Source organism: Aotus nancymaae, unplaced genomic scaffold (assembly GCF_030222135.1).
Source record: "Aotus nancymaae isolate 86718 unplaced genomic scaffold, 86718_ANA_hifiasm-v0.15.2.pri h1tg000019l, whole genome shotgun sequence".
Taxonomy (NCBI): Eukaryota; Metazoa; Chordata; class Mammalia; order Primates; family Aotidae; genus Aotus; species Aotus nancymaae.
The window spans coordinates 19,843,105-19,863,921 of record NW_026988431.1 but is presented as its reverse complement, the minus strand read 5'-3'; the positions used below and the strand labels follow the sequence as shown (position 1 = coordinate 19,863,921).

The window sequence follows — 20,817 nt, the reverse complement described above, 5'->3', positions numbered from 1 at the left end:
GGCAAGAGAAGAACACAAAAGGCATCCAGATAGGAAAGAGGAGGTCAAACTATCCCTGTTTGTAGACAAAATGATCTTATATCTAGAAAAATCCACAGTCTTGGCCCAAAAGATCCTCAAGCTCATAAACAACTTGAGCAAAGTTTCAGGATAAAAAATTAAAATAACTTCATTTGAACAAAAATGGGCAATGTTACTAAACTAATAGGTCAGCTTGTACTGGGGTCTCACAATAGATAATTGCAGTTTTCCTTTAGTTATGTTTTCATGTGTTGGCAGCACACAACAGCACCAAATAGCAATAAGATCTACTTTGAATAAATGTTTCAAAATGCACAATTTAGCTTATATTATAGATCAGTTGTTCTTACATGTTCATCAGTATTAATCTACAATATCAGGAGGTTTCACAGATTTCCTCTAAAGTCCGACCAAAACGTCCAGGTCAGGACATTATAATAGTATACTTACTAATATAAAAAGCTTATTTGTAGTCATGGGGAGAGGAAATTCCTACAAAATATTTCCTTGGGTTTTATGGAGTGTCCTTGAATGAGTAATTAAATAACCTACATCTTTGCGACTGTTACTCAAAATCCAAAATTGTTGAGGGTACAACAATACCAATACTTTGCTCTTAAACATATTAAAAAGATATACAAGAATTTGTTTTTCACTGACCTCCTTTCCAAAAGTACCTACATAAGTCAAGACCAGAATTCATGGGATTGCTTACTTGACTCAAAAGAGTTTGGCTAATGAGAACACATGGACACAGGGAGGGGAACATCACACACCGGGGCTTGTCGGCGGGGGGCATTGGGGGCTAGAGAGGAGGGATAACAGGAGGTGGGGGATAGGGGAGGGATAGCATTAGGAGAAATAGCTAATGTAGATGACAGGGTGACGGATGCAGCGAACCATCATGGCACGTGTATACCTATGTAACAAACCTGCATGTTCTGCACATGTACCTCAGAACTTAAAGTATAATTAAAAAAAAAAAAGAGTTTGGCTTTTCTCTTTTCCTTATGACCTATGATAAACCTGAACTCAACTCAAAAAGGTAAAAGGTACTTGGCTGTGGTTAAAGGTGGCAGAATGTCAGAAGAAAACAAGAAACCAATAATTCCATTTGGGAATAGAGGTTGTACTCTTGCAAAGTGACACTCACCCCCAGTGGATGTGCTGTTTTCTGTAGTTTGTTGTAAGGACTGTATTTAGGTTTCGGGGGCTTCCCAGCAGCTCTGTCTTTGTGTCTTCTACTGCTAATGTGCTATTAAAAGTAATTAAAAATGACAGTTTTAAAAAAGTCATCTGCAAAACAACCTCTCACAAATATTGCTTTAACCCGGGGAAGGATACTGATTATTTCATGCAAGTTTCGGAAAGACAAAAATAAAAGATCATGCACTTTTGTCCCGGCATTCTGATGCCTTGAGGATATATATTTTATGCTCTCCAATATATGTTTTTGCTATCCATTTTAGTATATTTTTAAACAAATAAAAGTGTCTTTTTTCCTAGCTTTTCTTCTTAACACTGCACACATCTCTTTTTTTAGAAAAGCATTTACGAAGGAAAGGAATGTCTAAAGGAATTTTACATGCAAATAAACAAAGATGCCGAAGAAGGAGTGAATGTATTTCCATACTAATGTTTATCCTCACATTTGTACAGTCAAATGTCAAACCCTTAAATTCTAAAGATAAATAACTAAGGTGCATAAAATCAGCAAAATATCATACATATATAAAAAAACAAAATACATCATGAGGGCTGGACCTTTAGTTGGCAATGTATAAATGATCTCTTTGGAAGGCTGTTCATAGTAAAAATGAATACAACATGATTAGTCATCCCTTTAGCAGGTGGCTGCAAGAGCGAAACATACAGCACAACACCATATAATAAAACACATAAAATAAAATAATAGCACAGTGTAAAATTAGTTGTAGCATGTAAATAAAAATAGAATACTGCAAGTTGACCTTTAAAGAAAATCAACACTTTTGAGTGGAAAGTCTGGTGGAGAAAAGAAAAATCTGATATCCCTTCTCCACCCACTCTTTATTATACAAGAATAGGAAAAACTCACTGCCAACAATTTCCAAAAGGTTGCAAAATCCATTACATTTTAGTATTTCCTCAAGCAACTAAAATAAGCATAAATAAATCAGGATAGTGAATAGAAGATAAGTGGGTTAATAGATGGGTAAATGGAGAAATGGATGAATAGATGGGTGGACGGGACAGAAAGACAGAAACAAAAAGGAGAAAAGCGCACACATCCTGCTTATAAGGGTGTCCCCTGTTGGTTTTCATTCCTAAAATACGTGCTGCTCACCTGTTTAAGTTGTGTTTCCGAGTTGACGTGCACATCACAGATTTCACAGTGAAATGTTTTGTTTTGGAGGCCTGTGTTTCCTTTATTAATGGGTCCTTTGCCTTTCACTCCTGCCCTAGGAAAGGCTTTGATAGTGCCACTTCCATTCCGGGCTTCTAGCATGGTTTTGTGCTTAGTACCTGTCAGGAATATTGAAAGGAAGGAAGAAAGGGAGGGAGGAAAGAAGGGAAGGAGAGAAAGATGTAGGATGGGAGGAAAAAATAATCTTAGCTGGTATATACCTTCAAGAAACAGTACAATAACAAAATTTGATGCCTTATTTTAGCGTGTTTTTTTCCCAGCATTATGGTAGAAGTATATACATGATACAGCAGACTGTAGCAATGTGCTTCCGTCACTTTATATAATGTTGTTAAATTATTCATTTTTTTTCTAATGCTCCACATTACAAACAAGCACCATCAATATAGTAACTAAACTTTAGAGTCCTGAGGGGAAATTAAATGGGTATGACTTCATTTCATTTCCTCTTGATACTAGCAAGACATAAATGATACCTGATGAGGAAGAGTCATTTAGTTGCTAAAGGTATAGTTGGAGGTGATGTGTAACAAGTGTAATTAGTATAAACGTGTGTTTACAGAAGTGGCACTAATTAAATACCCACTTTCTAAACAGAATACAAACAAGCTTTCTTGGCTATGTATTTTAGATTCAAAGAGAGAGTAATAGTATAAAGATCTTAATGATTTTGAAAAACAAATCCATATTAGAATAATAAAGGCCACATTGGTGGACTATATAAACAAAGGACCAAGAAGATGAGGAGTGGACTCATAGCCCAGGAATATACACGATAGATAACTGCTTCTTTTTAATAAATAAATGACATCTTCAGGTCTTCACTCATCATTCATGTAACTCTAATTATCAACTGTTAATGTTGGGTTTTTTTCTTGAGATCGTTGTAGTTACATACTGTTCATAATGGCAATTTTCTCTCAAAATTTTGCTCAGTATTTCTTTTTTCTTAGAGTTGATAAGTATTCTTTTTTTTTTTGCTTCACTTGGTAATGTGTTTTTTGTCTGTGATATTTTCTTTTATAATCACTTGTGTTCTTTCTGCCTTTCTGATTTAGAGATATTTGGTAGTAGTTTCTGCTTCCTACTTGTGTGTATTAGACTGTCCGTTCTGCAACCATTAAAGAAATGATTCTTAACTTCTGAGTCACAGGCCAGCTTTTCAGAACCACTAAATATTAATGAGGAAAACATGTTGCGAAGGGCACTTGAGGTCACTGCAGATCACATTATATTAAGTAAGGGACAATAAATAAATTAAACAGGTTTCTAGCCACATGTTTCCCTTCTTCAAAACGATTACGTTTTACTACATCCCATATAAAAATTATTCATTTTTACAACCTAGATTGCCTATTTTCAACATCCATATTCATATCTATTCTTATAAAAAGTTCATATTTCAACAAATTAAAGAAAGGAAAAAGTCAGTATCTCACAGGAAGATTGGAGGAATTGAAACGTGGAGCCAGAGAACTGCTCCAGTGTAAAGACTGTGATGCTTCACAGGGGCTTATTTGCAGTCATCTCATTTGCAATATAGTGAGCACAAACGCTCTCCACTACAGCTGCAGATGACCTAAGTGGGAGCTGAAGATGGCATAATTGGGAGGAGGGCAAAGAAAAAAGAGTCCTAGGGAACAAGGAACAAATATGTAGGTGATTATGGAAACTTCTTTATCCTAACAGATGATTTTATACCATTTTTTTTTCAATGCAGCTTCTTCAGTGACACTGGAAGCATTAGTAGGGCTAGTTTAGTTGATGAGTGCCTAAGAAGTCGGTGGGAGACTGATTCTCATCCTGATTCTCTGGAGGCATTCCAAATTCACTGTTGGTTAATATTTTCTGTGATTGGTAGCTGGTGTTTTAGAGGTGGAGCTGAATGAGTCCAAATACTATTTTAACCTATTCAATAATATTCAAGTAGTTTATGTTGATTGGGAAGATAAAAAAGCCAGGCATAGGTAGCTTGTTTCAGCATTGAGTATTAGGTGTTCAGGAAATAATGGAAAATTTAAGGGATTTGGCCCCAGTAGTAGGGCTTAGCAATACCAGGCAAAGATTCAGAAAATATGGTGCTTCTCAGAATATCTTTGGCAAGCTAAGACCCATCTATGTCATGTTTCTAGAGGAAGAACAGAAATGGGACATATGTGAACATTTTAGAAATATCCATCTTTTCAGAAAGTCATTGGGCTGTTAGAATTATTATTTAAGTATAGTCTCTCCATAGAAGCTAGAAATGACAGGACAATTAAATATGCCCATCCCTTCATATCTTATAAACACATACATACACACACATGCAAATGCACACATACACAGGTATATATATGATTAAAAATATGGCAACATTAGGAAGGGAACTTCAACTAATAGCTTTGACTCCAGGGTTACTATTCACCATTAAATAGGGTAGAACTTTTATACAGTATAACCTCATACATTTAGTAACACATTGCCAGTCATAATTAAATAAATATTATATAGATAGTTTTATGAGATCTTATAGCTTGAGTAGGCAGTAAGGGTAGCTGTATTTCCTCCAAATACAGCTAAAATTTAGTAAAATGTACTCTTAATTATAAAGCATTTAAATTTATGAGCTAAAACATGCATTAATAATATAAACATAATTACTATTCTATTAGAAGAACCTGTTTGTTTTAAACCTGTAATACATTTCAGATACTGTGCTAAGTTTTTTACCTTCTCACTGCTACTACTGCACTATATTCCTTCCTTTGAGGTTCAGAGACTCTGAAAGGAGCTAAGTGGACTAGTTTTTCCCTACCACTTGTAAAAGGCAGGCACTGACAAATACCTTCACTTGAAGCTTCGTGATTTCTGAAAGGTGAAACCATACTCTAACCACAGTTTAAATTAAGCAAGGTATAAGGCTCCAAGAAATCCTACCTTTTTTTTTTCTTTTTTTGCTTTCTGCTTGTTTATTTTGGAATATTTTGGGGAAAGATACATATTACTCTTATATCTGTAAAAATCAAGTTAATATGGGGACAAGGGGCTAGCCTTCCCTTCCATTTCTCATCATCTTTACAATTCCTCGTTTTAGATGGCTTTCAAGTTTGGTACTGGCATAAAGGAAAGATAGCAAAACAAGAAAACTGGCAAATGATTTTAAAAAATTAAATAAATCATACATTAGAAATGATTGATTAGGTCATAAGAGAAATTGAAAAAATTTTAAGGAAAAAAACTCGAATTCCACAAACTAGAAGTATATCAAAATATTAATATTAGTTATCATGTACCAGTCTTTTATCTTCTATTTGTGTATATGCATTTTAAAAAGTTGAGATAAGTTAGCTAAAGTGGCTTTGTATAAAATTCCTGTGAAATTATATATATATATATATATATATATATATATATATATACATACTTTTAGAAATGCACATGATTTTTAATGACAGCATAGACTTGTAATACAGAGAGATGATATATTTAACCATTATCTAATATTAGACATTTGTATTATTTCCTTTTATTTCCCTATATAATTATATCGTAATGAGCATCCTACTCATTAAATCTTTTATCACATTTTTGATTGTTTCAAAGTGGTATTACAGGGACAAAGAATATAACTATTTTTAAGTCTCTCGATTCAAACTGCCAAATTATTTTCTAAAACTTACAAAGAAAGTTTCAGAGGGGTTTACTCTGGGAAAGACTAGTTGGTATAGTCTGAAAACTTTTCTCCTCTCTAAAATAAATTTGAATGTCTTTAAGTTTAGTTTTTCAGAAGGTTCATTAAATACTATTTAATAGCATTTGACTAAATCCTTAACAAACTCATGCAATTGCCAGCAATAATTTAGTTACCATCATATTGACAAGTTCAGTGATTCAACTTACAGATAAATGGCCAATAAAGTGGTCAGTCTCCATACAAATAGCAAAACGCAAAGGGTTTTTTTGTTTGTTTGTTTGTTTTTTGGTAAGGCGTTCATTTATGATATTCAGTATGGTAGCATTATAACTGTTAGGTGTACTAAGGAGGGAAAGCTCTCTCAAATCTACCTGGAATGTGTAATTAGTATCAAATGCCTCCATGTGTTCTTTTTAAACCTCTAAATATCAAATTAACCTTTTACTACCTTGACCTCCTACACAGTAAGCATAGTCCTTGTTAATTTTTTCCTAAAGAAAAAAAACTTTGGTTTACATTATCAGAATATCAACACACATTAAGCATCTGGAATGACATCTAGGTATCAGGTGAACAAATATCCACCCATTTAAAGTAAAAATATATATATCATTTCTATTAGTTCTTTGGTTGAAAGTCCAATTTGCAAAGTTGAAAATAGAGACAAAGGAAACAAGAAATCTAAAACAGAGGAAAAAATAGCCATGCTTTTTTTCAGAAATGGCCCTGGAGTGAATGCTCCGAGGTCATTATGGGGTAGGAGCCAAGCTGCACAATGGACCCTATGATGAAATGAGACACAGGGAAGAGCTCTGCAGGCTGAGGGACCCAATGGGCAGAACACATGGCTTATCTCTTAGTGGAGACAAATGTGCGAAATCAACATAGCAACGAGCCTTGAAATTCCAGCATATGAAAAGAAATACCAAACATCCAGAAAGCTTTTTTTAAAATCATAATGCCCTGACAGTCTGACTATAGAAAACACTAAGGCTCTCCCATGCTTCTGTAGGCACACACTGAAAAATCTTTATATGCACCCATTTCTTCTCTTTAAAAACAAGGTCCTTCCTTAAGGCATGGAAAATACCACATTGTGTTTATATCTTCTCCCCAAGAAAGCCTAGCGAAAAGGTCTTAAACTTATTAACATGCAACAATTAATATATGGACAAATTAATCATGGTGCCATCGTATAACTGCAACACAGTTGTGTTTTATTTATAAAAGCAGTGCTTTTGTTTGCTTTTTGTGTAGTTTTTTTTTTTTTATTTTGTTAATGAAAGCAACAGATGCTCTTGGTAGAAAATTTGAAGAGCACAAAAGTATATAAAGTAAAAAGCAAAAGCCCGCCCACCTATCAACTTTAAGCTCCAAGTCCTCAGTAGTAACACATTTTCACATGTAAACTTTCAGAAATGTTTTAAATATTGGTGATTTTATATGAGGCATAGACAGAAAAAATGACACAGGTTGAACATTCCACTGTTTTGCACATTAAATCTCTTTTAACAGGATGGTCATATACAATAACATAGAAAATGCATCTTGACACATTTCTGAAGTTACTCATTCTGGCTGTTAATCAGTGAGAAGTCATCAAATGTAAAGTGAGTAAACCCTAAATGCTCACAGGGATGTAAAATTCTTTTTATTAGGTAATATACCTCAAATCATTTACTATCACAATCCCTCAAACATATTATTTATGAATTATAGCTCTAGTACCTAGAAACTTCTTTGATGATAAAAATATTCTATATCTATAAAATGTATGGCTAATATGGTAGCCATTAGCCATTGCTGCAGTTTTTAACCACTTGAGATGAGGGCACTGCAACAGAGAAATAGGACTGGCAATTAATTTCAATTTAAATAGCCACCTGAGGCTAGTGGCTGCCATTTTAGATAGTATAGCTCTAATGTTCAAATATGCTCTGTATGGCCATGTGGAGCACAGAGAGGTATAAGGCTAATGTTTTCTTAATCACTAGTAGAAATTTAAAGAAGTTACAACAGAAGACTGTAATAAAAAAGTCTCTATCTTTATTTTCAATTAAAATGAAGCCTTATCATTACCCTAGAAGATGCTGAATAGAAGTGGCAAACAGTCTTTGGGCCTTAATAGCAATAAGGTCATGAGCACTGACCACAGCTGAATGGCTTAAATGAGCTTTTCACATGAAACAAGTATGTATTTCACTTCTGAACACAGAGTCACTTTTAGCCATGGACTTCTTGGTCTTGTTCATGTTGTATTTTCAGTGTCTAACACATAGTAGATAATCAAGGAAAATTAACTGAGTTATTAGATATCAATACAGATTGATAAACAAATACATTTGTGAAAAGAAGGTTATGAGCTCAGCCTCTAGAATTGTGTGGGTCAGATTTTGCCTCCATTAACTGGGTGAGGTTAGATTTCTTTTGCTTCAATATCCTCATTTATTTTTAAAAAGGGAAATTATCTGCTCTATTGAAGTGTTGTATTAAATGCATTTATTGTTTTAAGGATAATTCTTGACACTTTGATCTGCTCAATAAATTTTAATCAATCTTCCCATTCTTCTTTACATTGTTGCTTTTGTTAAGGCAAAATTTTAGCACTCTCTAAGCATTTTAAAATGTAATAAAGTCTGTCATTTGATAACTATCTTTTTCTGCATAGTGAAACTTGGTGAGGGGATAGAATAAGCTCTGTCTAGAGATATAAAACAAAAACTAGAATGTGTTTAGCAAAAATTATTCAATGTTACTGCTTCAAGTCATTACCAGAAAAATCTGCCCAAATTAGTAATGAGCTTTAACTATAAAGGATCTCAAAGGTATTTTTTCCCCTCAAATTATACAGAGAAAACAATAAAAATTAGACAAATAAAGCATTACCTACTAGGATATTTGGGGGAAATTTTTTAAAAGAAAAAGACAAAATACATTTTTTGTAGTATTTGTATCTATAGCATACAAGTTGAGGGAAGGGCTTCCAAATGTCTTTAAAACTATGTCCTCTTAAGATGTTTAAAATAATTCTCGGACTGTGCTGTAAACACAGTCAAAAGGTAGCTCAAAAGAGGTACTTCCCTTGCCAAATTAAAAAAAAAAATCAAGGCAAGAATGCCTCCGTTCAAAGCCTGTATTCCAATCTTATGGAATACATAAGAATTGTGAAAGGAGTATCTTTATATACTCTCCTATTGTTTTTTATTTTTATACATATCAATTAATTGAAACTTCAAATGGTTACATACTAGTGAAAAATCCAAAGGGAAAGCAAATGAAATAACACAATTGATCCTCAAATAATGCCAGCAGCAGCTGAGGTCATACTAATACTCATGACATACTATTTGATCCTGAACTACGCCAATATGGCTTCTTAACTGCATTAGTAACAGAGAAAGAAAAAGAGAGATAGAGAGACAGATATAGACATAAAAGCCCAGAGAGGACAACTGGCTTGCCCAGGTCCAGACAGAACTGTTCTCTGCATATCTGGGGGTAAAACTTAAGTCTTATTACTTCTAGTCTGTTCTGCTATCCCATACCACTGATAGTGTTTAATGGAAGTTGCATTCCCAAAATTTGCCTGTGGTATTTGTTTAGAATTAAGAATGGATTTTCTAAGATTGAAAAACATGTTTTGGAAGATCATTGACTGTCCCCTTATAGATGCACAGTTTTACGCTTAATGCTACAGATCCTATTTTATGTATATAATGTGTTTCTAAAGGGGAAAAACAAGAAAAACACTGATAACTATTATTTGGATGCAAGGGAAACATCTCTCCACCCCACAGCCTGGCTGTTTCACATCAGAATCGGTCTTCACACCTGGTTCCCTGACAATACAATCCAATCTTAACACTAGCTTTCTAGTACCTGGCTCTGAAAGAAAGCAGAGAAATGTTTTGAAGTACTAGGAGAGGGTGAGGGATAAGTGTAGGCGACAGTGGAGTTGTAAAGGTGGGGCATTGATTGCGGTCTTCTCCAAATGCAGACAACGGGAGGGGGTATATTTGAAGACAATTTAGAAAACAACAATTAAATGGACTAAATGGCCTAGGCAATCTACTTTGTACCAGCACTATGATCTGGTAACTCTGAATAACATCAGTGATAAAGGACTACTCCCTAAAAAATATTTTGTTAGTCTATATTTTAAACAATTGATGTGGTTACCATTAAGATTTAGTGTATATTAAATTAGCAGCTTTTCATTACTTATAAGACACCACATGAGCTCTGGACACACAGAAATTCAGTAACAAGTTTTTGTATCATTAGTAAGTTCATAAAAGTTCCAAATACTTTGAGCTCACTAAGGGCACAGTTCATGCATTCAAGCCCTGTGGTAGTAATCTTTTTTAAAAAGTGTAAACATTAGATTATAAATTAACAATGACAGCACAGTGATTATAAATATGAAGAAACAGAATTGGAATTTATTTAATTGTATCATTTTATGTGACCAGTAGAAGTTTTTGTTTAACACAGTGAAACGGAGTGCAGGCCAGAAAGTCTAACAGTTTCATTTGGTCAGCCGCAATTGTCCAACTTGGTAACTGGCTACATGATGCATTCTGTTTGAGCTGCCTTCCATTCCCTCTTTCTTTTACCCACTCCCTTAACTTCCTTCACCTCCCTAAGAAACTATTTGCCCTCAAAGCCTTGTCTCCAGCTCTGCTTTTGAAGGAGTCCAAACTGAAACACACCACAATGATCACAGGGCAAATCCTACAACTGTGGCTCCTATTCCTGGAAGAAGAGCAGATACCTCTAGATTTTCTCTTCTTTATTTTGTCCCCGGGATTTCCCCATGCCTCACCCTAGGGAGAAGCTACGGAGGGAGCCAGTATGCATGTGCCAGTAGTTCAGTGCAGGTAAGATCGCATTCACATTCACATCTACAGGAAATCCTAGACATGGTGAGCCTCCTAACACTGTTCCAGTTACAAATAATAGAGTTGAATCTGGAGGTCAAAGATGGTGGACAAAGGAGGTAAAACAGCATCTATTTATGTATCTTTCTTCCGTTGCTACCCTTAGTCCTGACACAGCTTGCTAGTGCAAGTCTAAGGAGAACTCTAAAGTGAGCATTAGGCCAGGATTTTGGAGTGGGTTCTTTTCAAATGACAAAGATCTCTGATGCAGGAAGGAAATACAGGGAAAAGGAAACTCAAGGAGTAGCTTAGAAAGAAGGCAAGTGGCTGTAGTCTGGCTGACTAGGCTTAAAGTTTGAAGAGAACACTCTTATAAGGGTATTCAAGTAAAGGGTGACAGCCACATTTCACCTCCTTAAACTCGTGGATAAGATTTTTAGAGTAGTTCTCAGCTCTGCCTGCAAAATACTGAAGTTTCCCCCCACCAAACAAACTACAGCTTCCCATGACTTGGATATAATAATTGGAATCCCTGGGCATAGCGCCTGGGTACATATATTTTTAAAACTCTGGGGTAATTTTGACACACAAAGTAGAGATAAGGACCTGGGAGTAGAATAGGAAAAATGTTGACCTAATTTGACAAGTAATTTCTTCTTTGCTTCTTAATCAGATGTTTCTAATAAGAATTCAAAAAGGACAACTCCCAAATTTTTTCTTTCTTTCTTTTTTTTTTTTTTTTGAGGCAGGGTCTCACTGTCAGCCAGGTTGGAGTGCAGTGGCATGATCATGGCTCATTGTAGCCTCATTCTCCTAGGCTCAAGAAATCTTCTCACCTCAGCCTGAGGAGTAGCTATAACTACAGGCACATGCCACCATGCTCAGCTAACTATTTTTTTTTTGTAATTTTTTGTAGAGATGGGAGGTCTCCCTTTGTTGACCAGGCTGGTCTCAAACTCCTGGCCTCAAGTGATTCTTCTACTCTGGCTCCCAAAGTGTTGAGATTACAGATGTAAACCACCACACCCTGCCGAAATTCTTGATAAATAAAATCTAGTCTCAAAGGACATACTGTGTTTATCTGTCAAAACTGATGCCTCCTCAAAATGAATGTGTTTCTCAGTCACTATGTGGAATGGGCAAGAATTTCTGAGAAATAAATGGACTGCCAATAGTGTTTATCCTCTCCCAAATATCTTGCATCCAAGAAGAAATGTATTTGCATAAATAAACACATGGAAAATCTGCAAGGTATAGATTCTGCCTTAAGGCCAGGTACTTTTCTGTGTTTCTTAGTACCTGAACTCATGAACTCTTTCTCACTACAACTAATGTTATATGCAGGAGGAAGATATGTGCTGAAGGAATTGTTCTCCATCTGCATTACCCTTTAGAGTCTTGAAGTCAATACTTGAATTTTTTTTTTCTTTTTTTTTTTTTGAGACGGAGTTTCGCTCTTGTTACCCAGGCTGGAGTGCAATGGCGTGATCTCGGCTCACCGCAACCTCCGCCTCCTGGATTCAGGCAATTCTCCTGCCTCAGCCTCCTGAGTAGCTGGGATTACAGGCACACGCCATCATGCCCAGCTAATTTTTTGTATCTTTAGTAGAGACGGGGTTTCACCATGTTGACCAGGATGGTCTCGATCTCCTGACCTCGTGATCCACCCGCCTCGGCCTCCCAAAGTGCTGGGATTACAGGCGTGAGCCAATACTTGAATATTACTAGTGCAGCATGATGACTGGTCAATGACTCAACATACAGCTGCAATATTAACTCAGGGTATGAGTCACAAATGATTCTTTTTCTATTATAGTTGCTGATAGAGTCCTGGCAACGAACCCTGTCTTTTAGAGAAAAGTTGATCTTGGCAATGAATCCAGTGTTTAGAGAAAAGCTGATAGTTGTTTGAGTGTGTGTATGTGTCTATCTGTCTATGGGGGGCATATATATATACACACATCCAGAGCATCAAGATGGAACCAAAATATATGGGTATATTAGGAGAGCATTTTCTCCTGGCTTGTTAGTATTCCAGTATTTTCCTCCCTGCTATTAGAATTAGTGTTGAAGTCAGACAGATGTGGGTTCAAATCATGGTTCTGTCACTTCTCTGAGCCTCAAACAATTGAAAAGAATAACATTTTTAAGCTATTGAAAAGTTGTTGGAAAGATTAAATAAAAAGAGTATATTCAGAAATCACATCTGAATGGCTGCACACAATAAACAGTTTCTTAAGTTTAATTCTCCAGGTCCCATAAATTTAGCTCAAATAACATTATATTTACAAAAAAAATCAGAAGAGATGGGTCTTAACCAAAGGTGCCTAGAGTGATGCAACTACACATTTTACAACAATATTATGGGTACAGTTTTAGAAAATGTCACTTAGATGCAAATACATGGAAATAAATAGACTAGAAATCATATAAATACAAAACATATTTTAGTAGTATATTTCATTTAATATCCTAATGTTTAACGAAACACACACACACACACACACACACACACACACACACACACACCCATGGCCTGCAAGCCTTGGAAACAACCCCTTACCCCTATATAAATGACACTTTGCTTGTCATTTGTATTTTTTAATGGTTAATGATTTCCATGTAATAATTGCCAGTTTCCCTCCACCTCTTTGTCCCCTGCTGCAAAAGATCTAATCTATTCAGAGGAAGATAATTGCAGAGCTGTAGAAACAAAAAAGACATCGCTGCATCTCACCACTGTTGTGTGCCTCCAGCTGCGAGGCGGAGTTGACAGCAACCTTGCATAGCGAACAGTAAAGAAGCCGTTTTGCCTTTTCTTCCTCGGTCTCAGTGGAAGGACATGAGCTATTGCCAGTGGCTGTCGTGGGGCTTTTTTCCACTTTAGAGGTGATCTCAGTTGTCATGATACTGCTTTTGCGAATTTCCACAGTTGTCGTCGTTGATATTGCTGGTGTCCCTGCAGTACCGTCTGTATTCAAAATAACACAGAAAAAAAGGGGGGAGAAACAGTGCTATTATCTTTCCCTATTAAGAATGAGAACATTGCATTCTGCTTATAATAAGAGCAGTTAGCAATTGCTGTATGTCAAGGCTGCATCAATCATCTCATAAGAAAATTTACATTGATGACCGTATTTAATTTCATGTGCTAAAATAATACTTTCACATGATTCTTGAATATCCGTATAAACACAAGTTAAAAATATTCCATGAGATAAACATCCACAAATTTCTCTTCACATATATCCTTAGTACAATAATATTTATAATATATTGCACTGTCCCAATATATATTTCTACATGGGTTTTTCTAGACTTAAAAAAATTAAAACAGAAGATAAATGCTTTTAAGATACTTTTTCTTGACTACTTGTCTATTTTACTTCTTTCCGGCATTCTTTGTTTAATTAAAAAACAGGTACAGATCCTTTTGCAAGTGCTTACAAAAAAAAAAAAAAAAATTAGAACACTGATGCCATAATTGCTTTGTCCAGATCAACAGTTCAAGAAGAGGAATTCTAGTCTACCATGTCTATTAAATACATGCCCTGTACCAGGCTGTATGCAGAGAGTTTGTGGCAAAAATATTCAGACATCAGTAGCCACTATTCACAAGGAAGTCACAGAATGGCAACATCGTGCTGTTGTCACATTGTTTTAAGAGTTAGTCGATTATGAAAATGTTGATGTACTGTAATCCTAGAACCCTTCTGGCTCTAAAGTCTGATGCTAAATCTGGAGAGATCAATCTCCAAAGTAAAACTACCCTATCTTAACTTTATTTGGGTATGCACAGCTCCCCTTCAAAATACGCCAATCACTGTTATGTTAGCAATATTTGCCATACTCAATATCCTATCTACACATATACTACTTTTTTGCCTCCCAGCTGGTTCTTAACTTCCTTTCCAAAATATTCCAAGGCTGTCTCTCCAGCTACATCTGTTATTGAAACTGCCTCTCATTCCATATACTGCTATGGTCACTAACTAATGCTACATTGAAAAGTTCATGATAAAGAGACTTGGCATGAACATAAGGACCGGTGGTCTGTCTGCAATGAAGTGTTGTCCGCATAAACACTTACTTCTCGTTAGTTCCTTACTATCAAGAGTTGACTGCAGCTACAGAATAACTCTTAACTGGAATATCTCCTTTCATCCAGGCATAGGGGTGGGAATATGGGTGAGGTTTTTTATTGCTACCTAAATATGGCATCAGAAACACTAGTCAATAAAAAGAAAAATGAATCCTTGTTTAAAGGCTGTTGTATAAAAGAATTCATCTGGATCTTATTTCCTTTGCCTGACACTTCACACACTTTCAATCACTTATTTAGCTGCTAAGATCATCAAGTAAGTCTCTTTCAGTGTTATAAAGAACATTTACCAACCGTGTTTTCAAAATCATGCTGCAAATCGGTATCTCATAGCTAGAGAAAAAGAAATAAGATTACCCTAACACCAAGTTTTGTCACTAGATTACATTTATTCCCTTGCATACTGAAAGGTCCACTCCCTGATTAGTTTTTATTTGCCTGCTAAAGTTTCATTATTAAAATATGAAGTAACAGCCAAAAAATTTATCATAGAACCTAGAGATGGGATAAAAATGATAACTTTAAGATGGTGCCATAGCTGTTTATTGCCCCTGCTATACCAGAAATGATTGTTTGAAAGCATGTGTATAGGCATCTGTGAATAAACAACAAATAGCTAATTTGCTAAGTATTTTATACACTTAAAATAACTGTATATACTTAGAAAACTGTTCCATTTTTTATGTTGTATAAATCGTATGTATTTATAAAGTAATTCCACAGTATAGAGCTGTGAAAATGAGAAAATTCAAGAAGTTAAGAAAATTTCCCAAGGTCACAAAAGTAGTATATTGTGAGCCAGAGCAAAACATTTCATGGAACAAGTAAATCAGATTTTGAGGCAAAAAAAAAAAAAAAAAAAAAGGTTGGGAATGATACTCTTGGTCATGACTGTGATTCTCCATAGTAAGGTCACAAGCAGCAGTGGGCTAAAACCACTAAATTGTCCTTAGTGACAATTGTAAATACAGATATTATATTTAAACTTAGTGTGGCCACACACTAAAGCCAGTGGGGTACTGTGGGTATTTACTTCATGGAAATCTACTATGGTAAAGATCTCCCTAGTAATACCCTGCTCTAACAAGTTTTCCTCTGGATTGACTTGTTTATTTGGTCTTAATCTGAAAATGTCACATAGTATAGATCATAGTAATCCTAAACTAACTTTCCTATTTATAGTGCAATTTGTTAACAAAAACATAGAATAAACAAAATCATGAATCTTCTGATTCCTGTGACATCTACATTAGTGTTTCCCTGACCCCAGAGGATAATGTTCATTTATACCAAAGACAACAGAGATTAGAGACATCAGGTTCGCTATGCCTAGGGCTTAGTGAAGTATTAACACTTCTTAAGGCAAGTTCCTCGCATGAGACAGGCTTAGGGGAATTAATATCAAAACTCAACTTCTGATGCATCTACTTTGTGGAATACTTTTAACCACATAGCTAAGTATATATCTGTTATTTTCTAAGCATCTATTAGTGTGAAAGAAATACAAAGTTATATTTTTTATCTTAAATTTAATATGTAGATTTTGACTCCATAAAGATAGAAATACTATTAATTGATAAGGAGTCATGGATTTTCTACTTACCTTTGTTTCAAGTGGTAAAAGAGTGTTTTTTTTAACCAAGAAAGTAAGGTAAATATATTTTAGGATTATGGCTTATTCAAAGAAAGTCAACTGTTCTATACAATGCATACAAATTGCATATAGCAAAGATGTTTTCTTTAATATGGTACATTAAATTACCAGTTAAAAATAATTATTATCCACACATTAAAATAGAATATTAAATGAATGATAATGTTAACAGGATATACCCTTGACATGATGTGATGAAAATTACTTCTGTGGTCTTCCTTTCCATAATCCCTGTATAACCACGAGAAAAACAGAAAACAAACCTAAATTTAAAGACATTTATCAAATTTCTGACCAGTACTCCTCAAAACTAGCACGGCTATCAAAACAGGGAAAGTGTGCGGAACTATCACAGTCTAGAGGAGCAAATACGAGAACTCAGTGTAATGTGGGATCCTGGATGAGATTCTAGGGCAAAAGAATATTAGGTAAAAACCTGGAAAATCAAATAAGGGCTTTAGTTAATTATAATGTATGAATATTGATTTGTTAGTTGTGACAAACGTACCACATTAATGTGAGATGTTAACAATGAGAGAAGATGCATGCAGGGTATATGGGAACTTTCTGATATATTCTTGTACCTTCTCTGCAAATCTTAACTATTCTAAAATTAAAGTTTATTACTTTAAGAAAAGTAGAATTACAACCAATCAACAAATGGTGCATCATTCAAGTTACTTTGTAGAATCCTAGTCAGAAAGGACCTTCATGGTTTTATAGCATAGTTTTCTTAATTTTTAGATAGAGAAGTTTCAGTAAATTTCTCAAGGTCACATAGTGCTCTAAGATAGTAACTAAGACTTGACGTTGCATCTCCCAGTGCCAAATCTAGTGCCTGTTATTTTACCTGCAGTTACTCATGCACTCAAACTTGATTTCATAAACATTTATTAAGCAACTATTTTTTGCTAAGTTCTATCCCAAGCCATTGGGGATAAGAAGGCTGATAAACATAGATCATGTACTTAGTGGCAAAAATAGTTTATAAGACATCCCATAAAGACTTGAAATAATAACTATTATTATAAATTTAATAATTCTTAATCTGCTTTGTTCATTGCCATATTCTTGCACTTATACTTGGGATGAAATGGCCACTCACTAAATATTAAAAGAAAACAATGAATAAATGAACAATAATAGCTAATCAAGATAGAAGCACTTTTAAAGTATTTACAAGTATTAACTCATTTAATCCTCATAAAAAAACAAGAGGTTCACAACATTTTTATTATCATCATAGCAAAAAAATTGAGGTGTGGAGAAATTCGGGAACTTGTCCAATGCCAGAGCTGCCAACAGGTAACACAGTGATTTGAACACAGTCCAGCTCCGTTGCATGTGCTCTTCAGTTATTTATTCCTTAAAATTTAAGTTTTCATAAAATAATTTGAATTATTCTTGATTTATAATCCATGATGAAAGATAACATCTTAAACATTTGACCATAAAAGAAACTAAGTATGGCCCAGGCTAGAGTCAGTGATGTATATCCAAACATCCATTATGCTACAGTATTAAGTTGCTCAAAACCATTTAGAAGGAGCACAGAAAAGGAAGACCTATACTTCTCAACTAACCGCATGTGCAGAGTGGTGAGAATAAACCATAGGCTCTCATTGCACCTTCTTTTCCCCCCAATAGATGAGAAACTAGGAAAATGATTCGCTTTTCTTAGTGTTTCCCAAAGGCTGGTTCAAATTTCTTTGCAGTACTCAACCAAAGGCTCTGGAACAATATATGTGACAAGGAGTTGAAAATAATGAGTGAAATTCAGTGAGGAGAGAAAGATTTGAGAGGGTTTGGGCTTGCATTTCTGAGCAATTTTTCTGCCAGCGCCCTGTAGCAAATATTCATTATTGCAACTGTCACTATTTGGCTTTGGCAGCAAAACAGATTGCTAATACATTGTGGAATGGGGCTTCAGTTGAGAGTAAAAGGAAATGTCAATATTCAAAGTGGCCCATATGTGACCTTCATCTTGTATAAAAACACTGTAAATACTTAAAAAAAAATCCATAAAGCATAAGAAAGGATTCCAAAAAATATCAACACTTGAATTTTGAATAGTAACACGGAGCAGCCAAGTTACATGGTCTGGGCAAGAAATTGATTCCTCTGGTTACAGACTTCATAACTCAAGTGGAAAACCATAGGTGAGTTACTAGAGTTTCCTCTCAGGTAACAAGGATTAGTGTAATAACCCAAAGATGCTCATCATGTTTTCCTGTAGATTGAAGGCTCAGAAATCCATCGGATGTATTTTGTTCTTTCCTATGCGAATTTAAGTCTCACTCAGACTTGCTAGCAAATGAGGAAAACAGCTGCTTCCTCATAAATATGCTGACATTCTGAAGTATAAAAAGGTGCTTCTGACCAAAAAACACCAGCCTTTAGAAATTATTCCTGGTGGTTTCTTTTCTACCAATTTTATTTCATTTAACTAACATTTATTGAGCACGGTACCGTACTCTTAGACCCAGGCTGGAATGGCCTCTGCACTGGGCTGTGCTTAAAAGTCCCTTTATTTGTGTATTTCTTTTTTCTTGTAAAATAAAAAAAGTTTCTACAGGGTTCTGTAACCAATTGAGCAGATGGGAATTATGGGAAAGGGAAGTGAGAATTGAATTGGGTGCCCCAAAGGCCAGAGTACAGAGGCTGAGAGTTCATAAGAGAGAGAGAGAGAGAGAGAGAGAGAGTGCGTGCACTTATGAGTGTGTGTGTGTCTATGTGTATGCATGTGCCTGTATGGCTATATGTGTATATCTGTGTATAAGTATGCATGTGTTAAGAGGTTATAAGATATCACAGTTTCTATCTGGAAACCAGAGAAAGAGTGGCTGTTTTTGTACACATTTGGCCACCCCCAAATCACTAAAATGTATGTCTATGCAGAAAAAGACCCCTTGCCCTAAATTCCACACTCTCATCTGCTAGAGTGGTATAGCTGTAGAAAGTGCCTTAAGCTTCCTAGAAATCCCAAGGCCACCAAATGAGGCTTGGGAGAAATCAAGTGCTCCCCTCCACTTTGCAGGGTACCTGATTTGGGTGGGTCCAGTCACCAGCCAGAAGTTCTGGCTTTGGGCTCAGCTTCCACTTTGTTCTTGCAAATCTGCTTCACTACTAGGCTCAAGGCTGATTCAGGTGAGGAGATTCATTATTCTCCATGTCACAAGGACAGTTCTTGGGGAACAGAGTGTGGAGTTGCTAGGTGAAACTTGATACATATTTAGATACATGGCATATAGTTAGTCTCCATCTGTACTCTTGGACCTGAAAATTTTGGGAGTCTGTTTTATAGGACAGCTTCAATATATAGGACCCTGTGTTAATCACAGGAGGTAAAAATTAAATGCAGTATAAGTTGTATATGCAAGAGTAATAGGACTCTAATATAAGAGTGGAGGGAACAATGAATTCACTCTTCTTGAGAAGAATAAGCTGGAAGAAGTATTACCAGAAAATATTAGAAAAATGAATTGTACTTCAAACTGATTTCATTGCATCTCTAATCGTCTGTGACTTGGAAGTTCCATGCAAAAAGTAATCACATATAATTTTAATCCAGTGACAAGTTCTTCCCCATCGTAGCCTGCATGACGCTCTAATGTTCTAAGGGATTGAGTGACTAGACTATTTCTTTCTACCTTTACACTATATGAACTAAATTTTCCATGTCTTTTATGCATTAAAAATTTTAGAAAGAAGATTTTAAAATTTTCAAAACAAAAATATTGAACTGAAACCTTTGAGATGATTTTCAAAGTTGTTTAGTTTATTATCTGTTTGAGGCAATTACATCAAGGATAGATTCATATACCAAGATAATGGTATCTGTTGAACTCACTATGTGCTACATACATTACATGCAAATCAGACCACAAATTATTCTAATGAAAAATATTAAAGCAGAGGCAGATCCCATTTAAAAATTTTAACGTCTGGATTTCTCTTTTTTTTTGTTTGTTTTGCTTTGTTTTTTTGAGATGGAGCCTCACTCTGTCACCCTGGCTGGAGTGCAGTGGTGCGATCCCGGCTCACTGCAAGTTCCATTTCTTGGTTCAAGTGATTCTC

At 35.4% G+C, this 20,817-nt stretch overlaps 1 protein-coding gene across 7 annotated transcripts in view; it reads right to left on the bottom strand.

Annotated features, from left to right (window-relative positions):
- The window catches only part of ZNF385D (zinc finger protein 385D), a 1,173,536-nt gene that overhangs the window by 9,852 nt on the left and 1,142,867 nt on the right, over window positions 1-20,817 (bottom strand). For all 7 annotated transcript variants that reach the window (XM_064378657.1, XM_012466714.2, XM_064378658.1 and 4 more), the window contains 3 exons: window positions 13,722-13,955; window positions 2,348-2,526; window positions 1,175-1,276 (listed from right to left, as the gene is read on the bottom strand). In XM_064378657.1, the coding sequence (XP_064234727.1) occupies window positions 1,175-1,276; window positions 2,348-2,526; window positions 13,722-13,955 (515 nt within the window). The remainder of the gene's footprint in view (window positions 1-1,174; window positions 1,277-2,347; window positions 2,527-13,721; window positions 13,956-20,817) is intronic.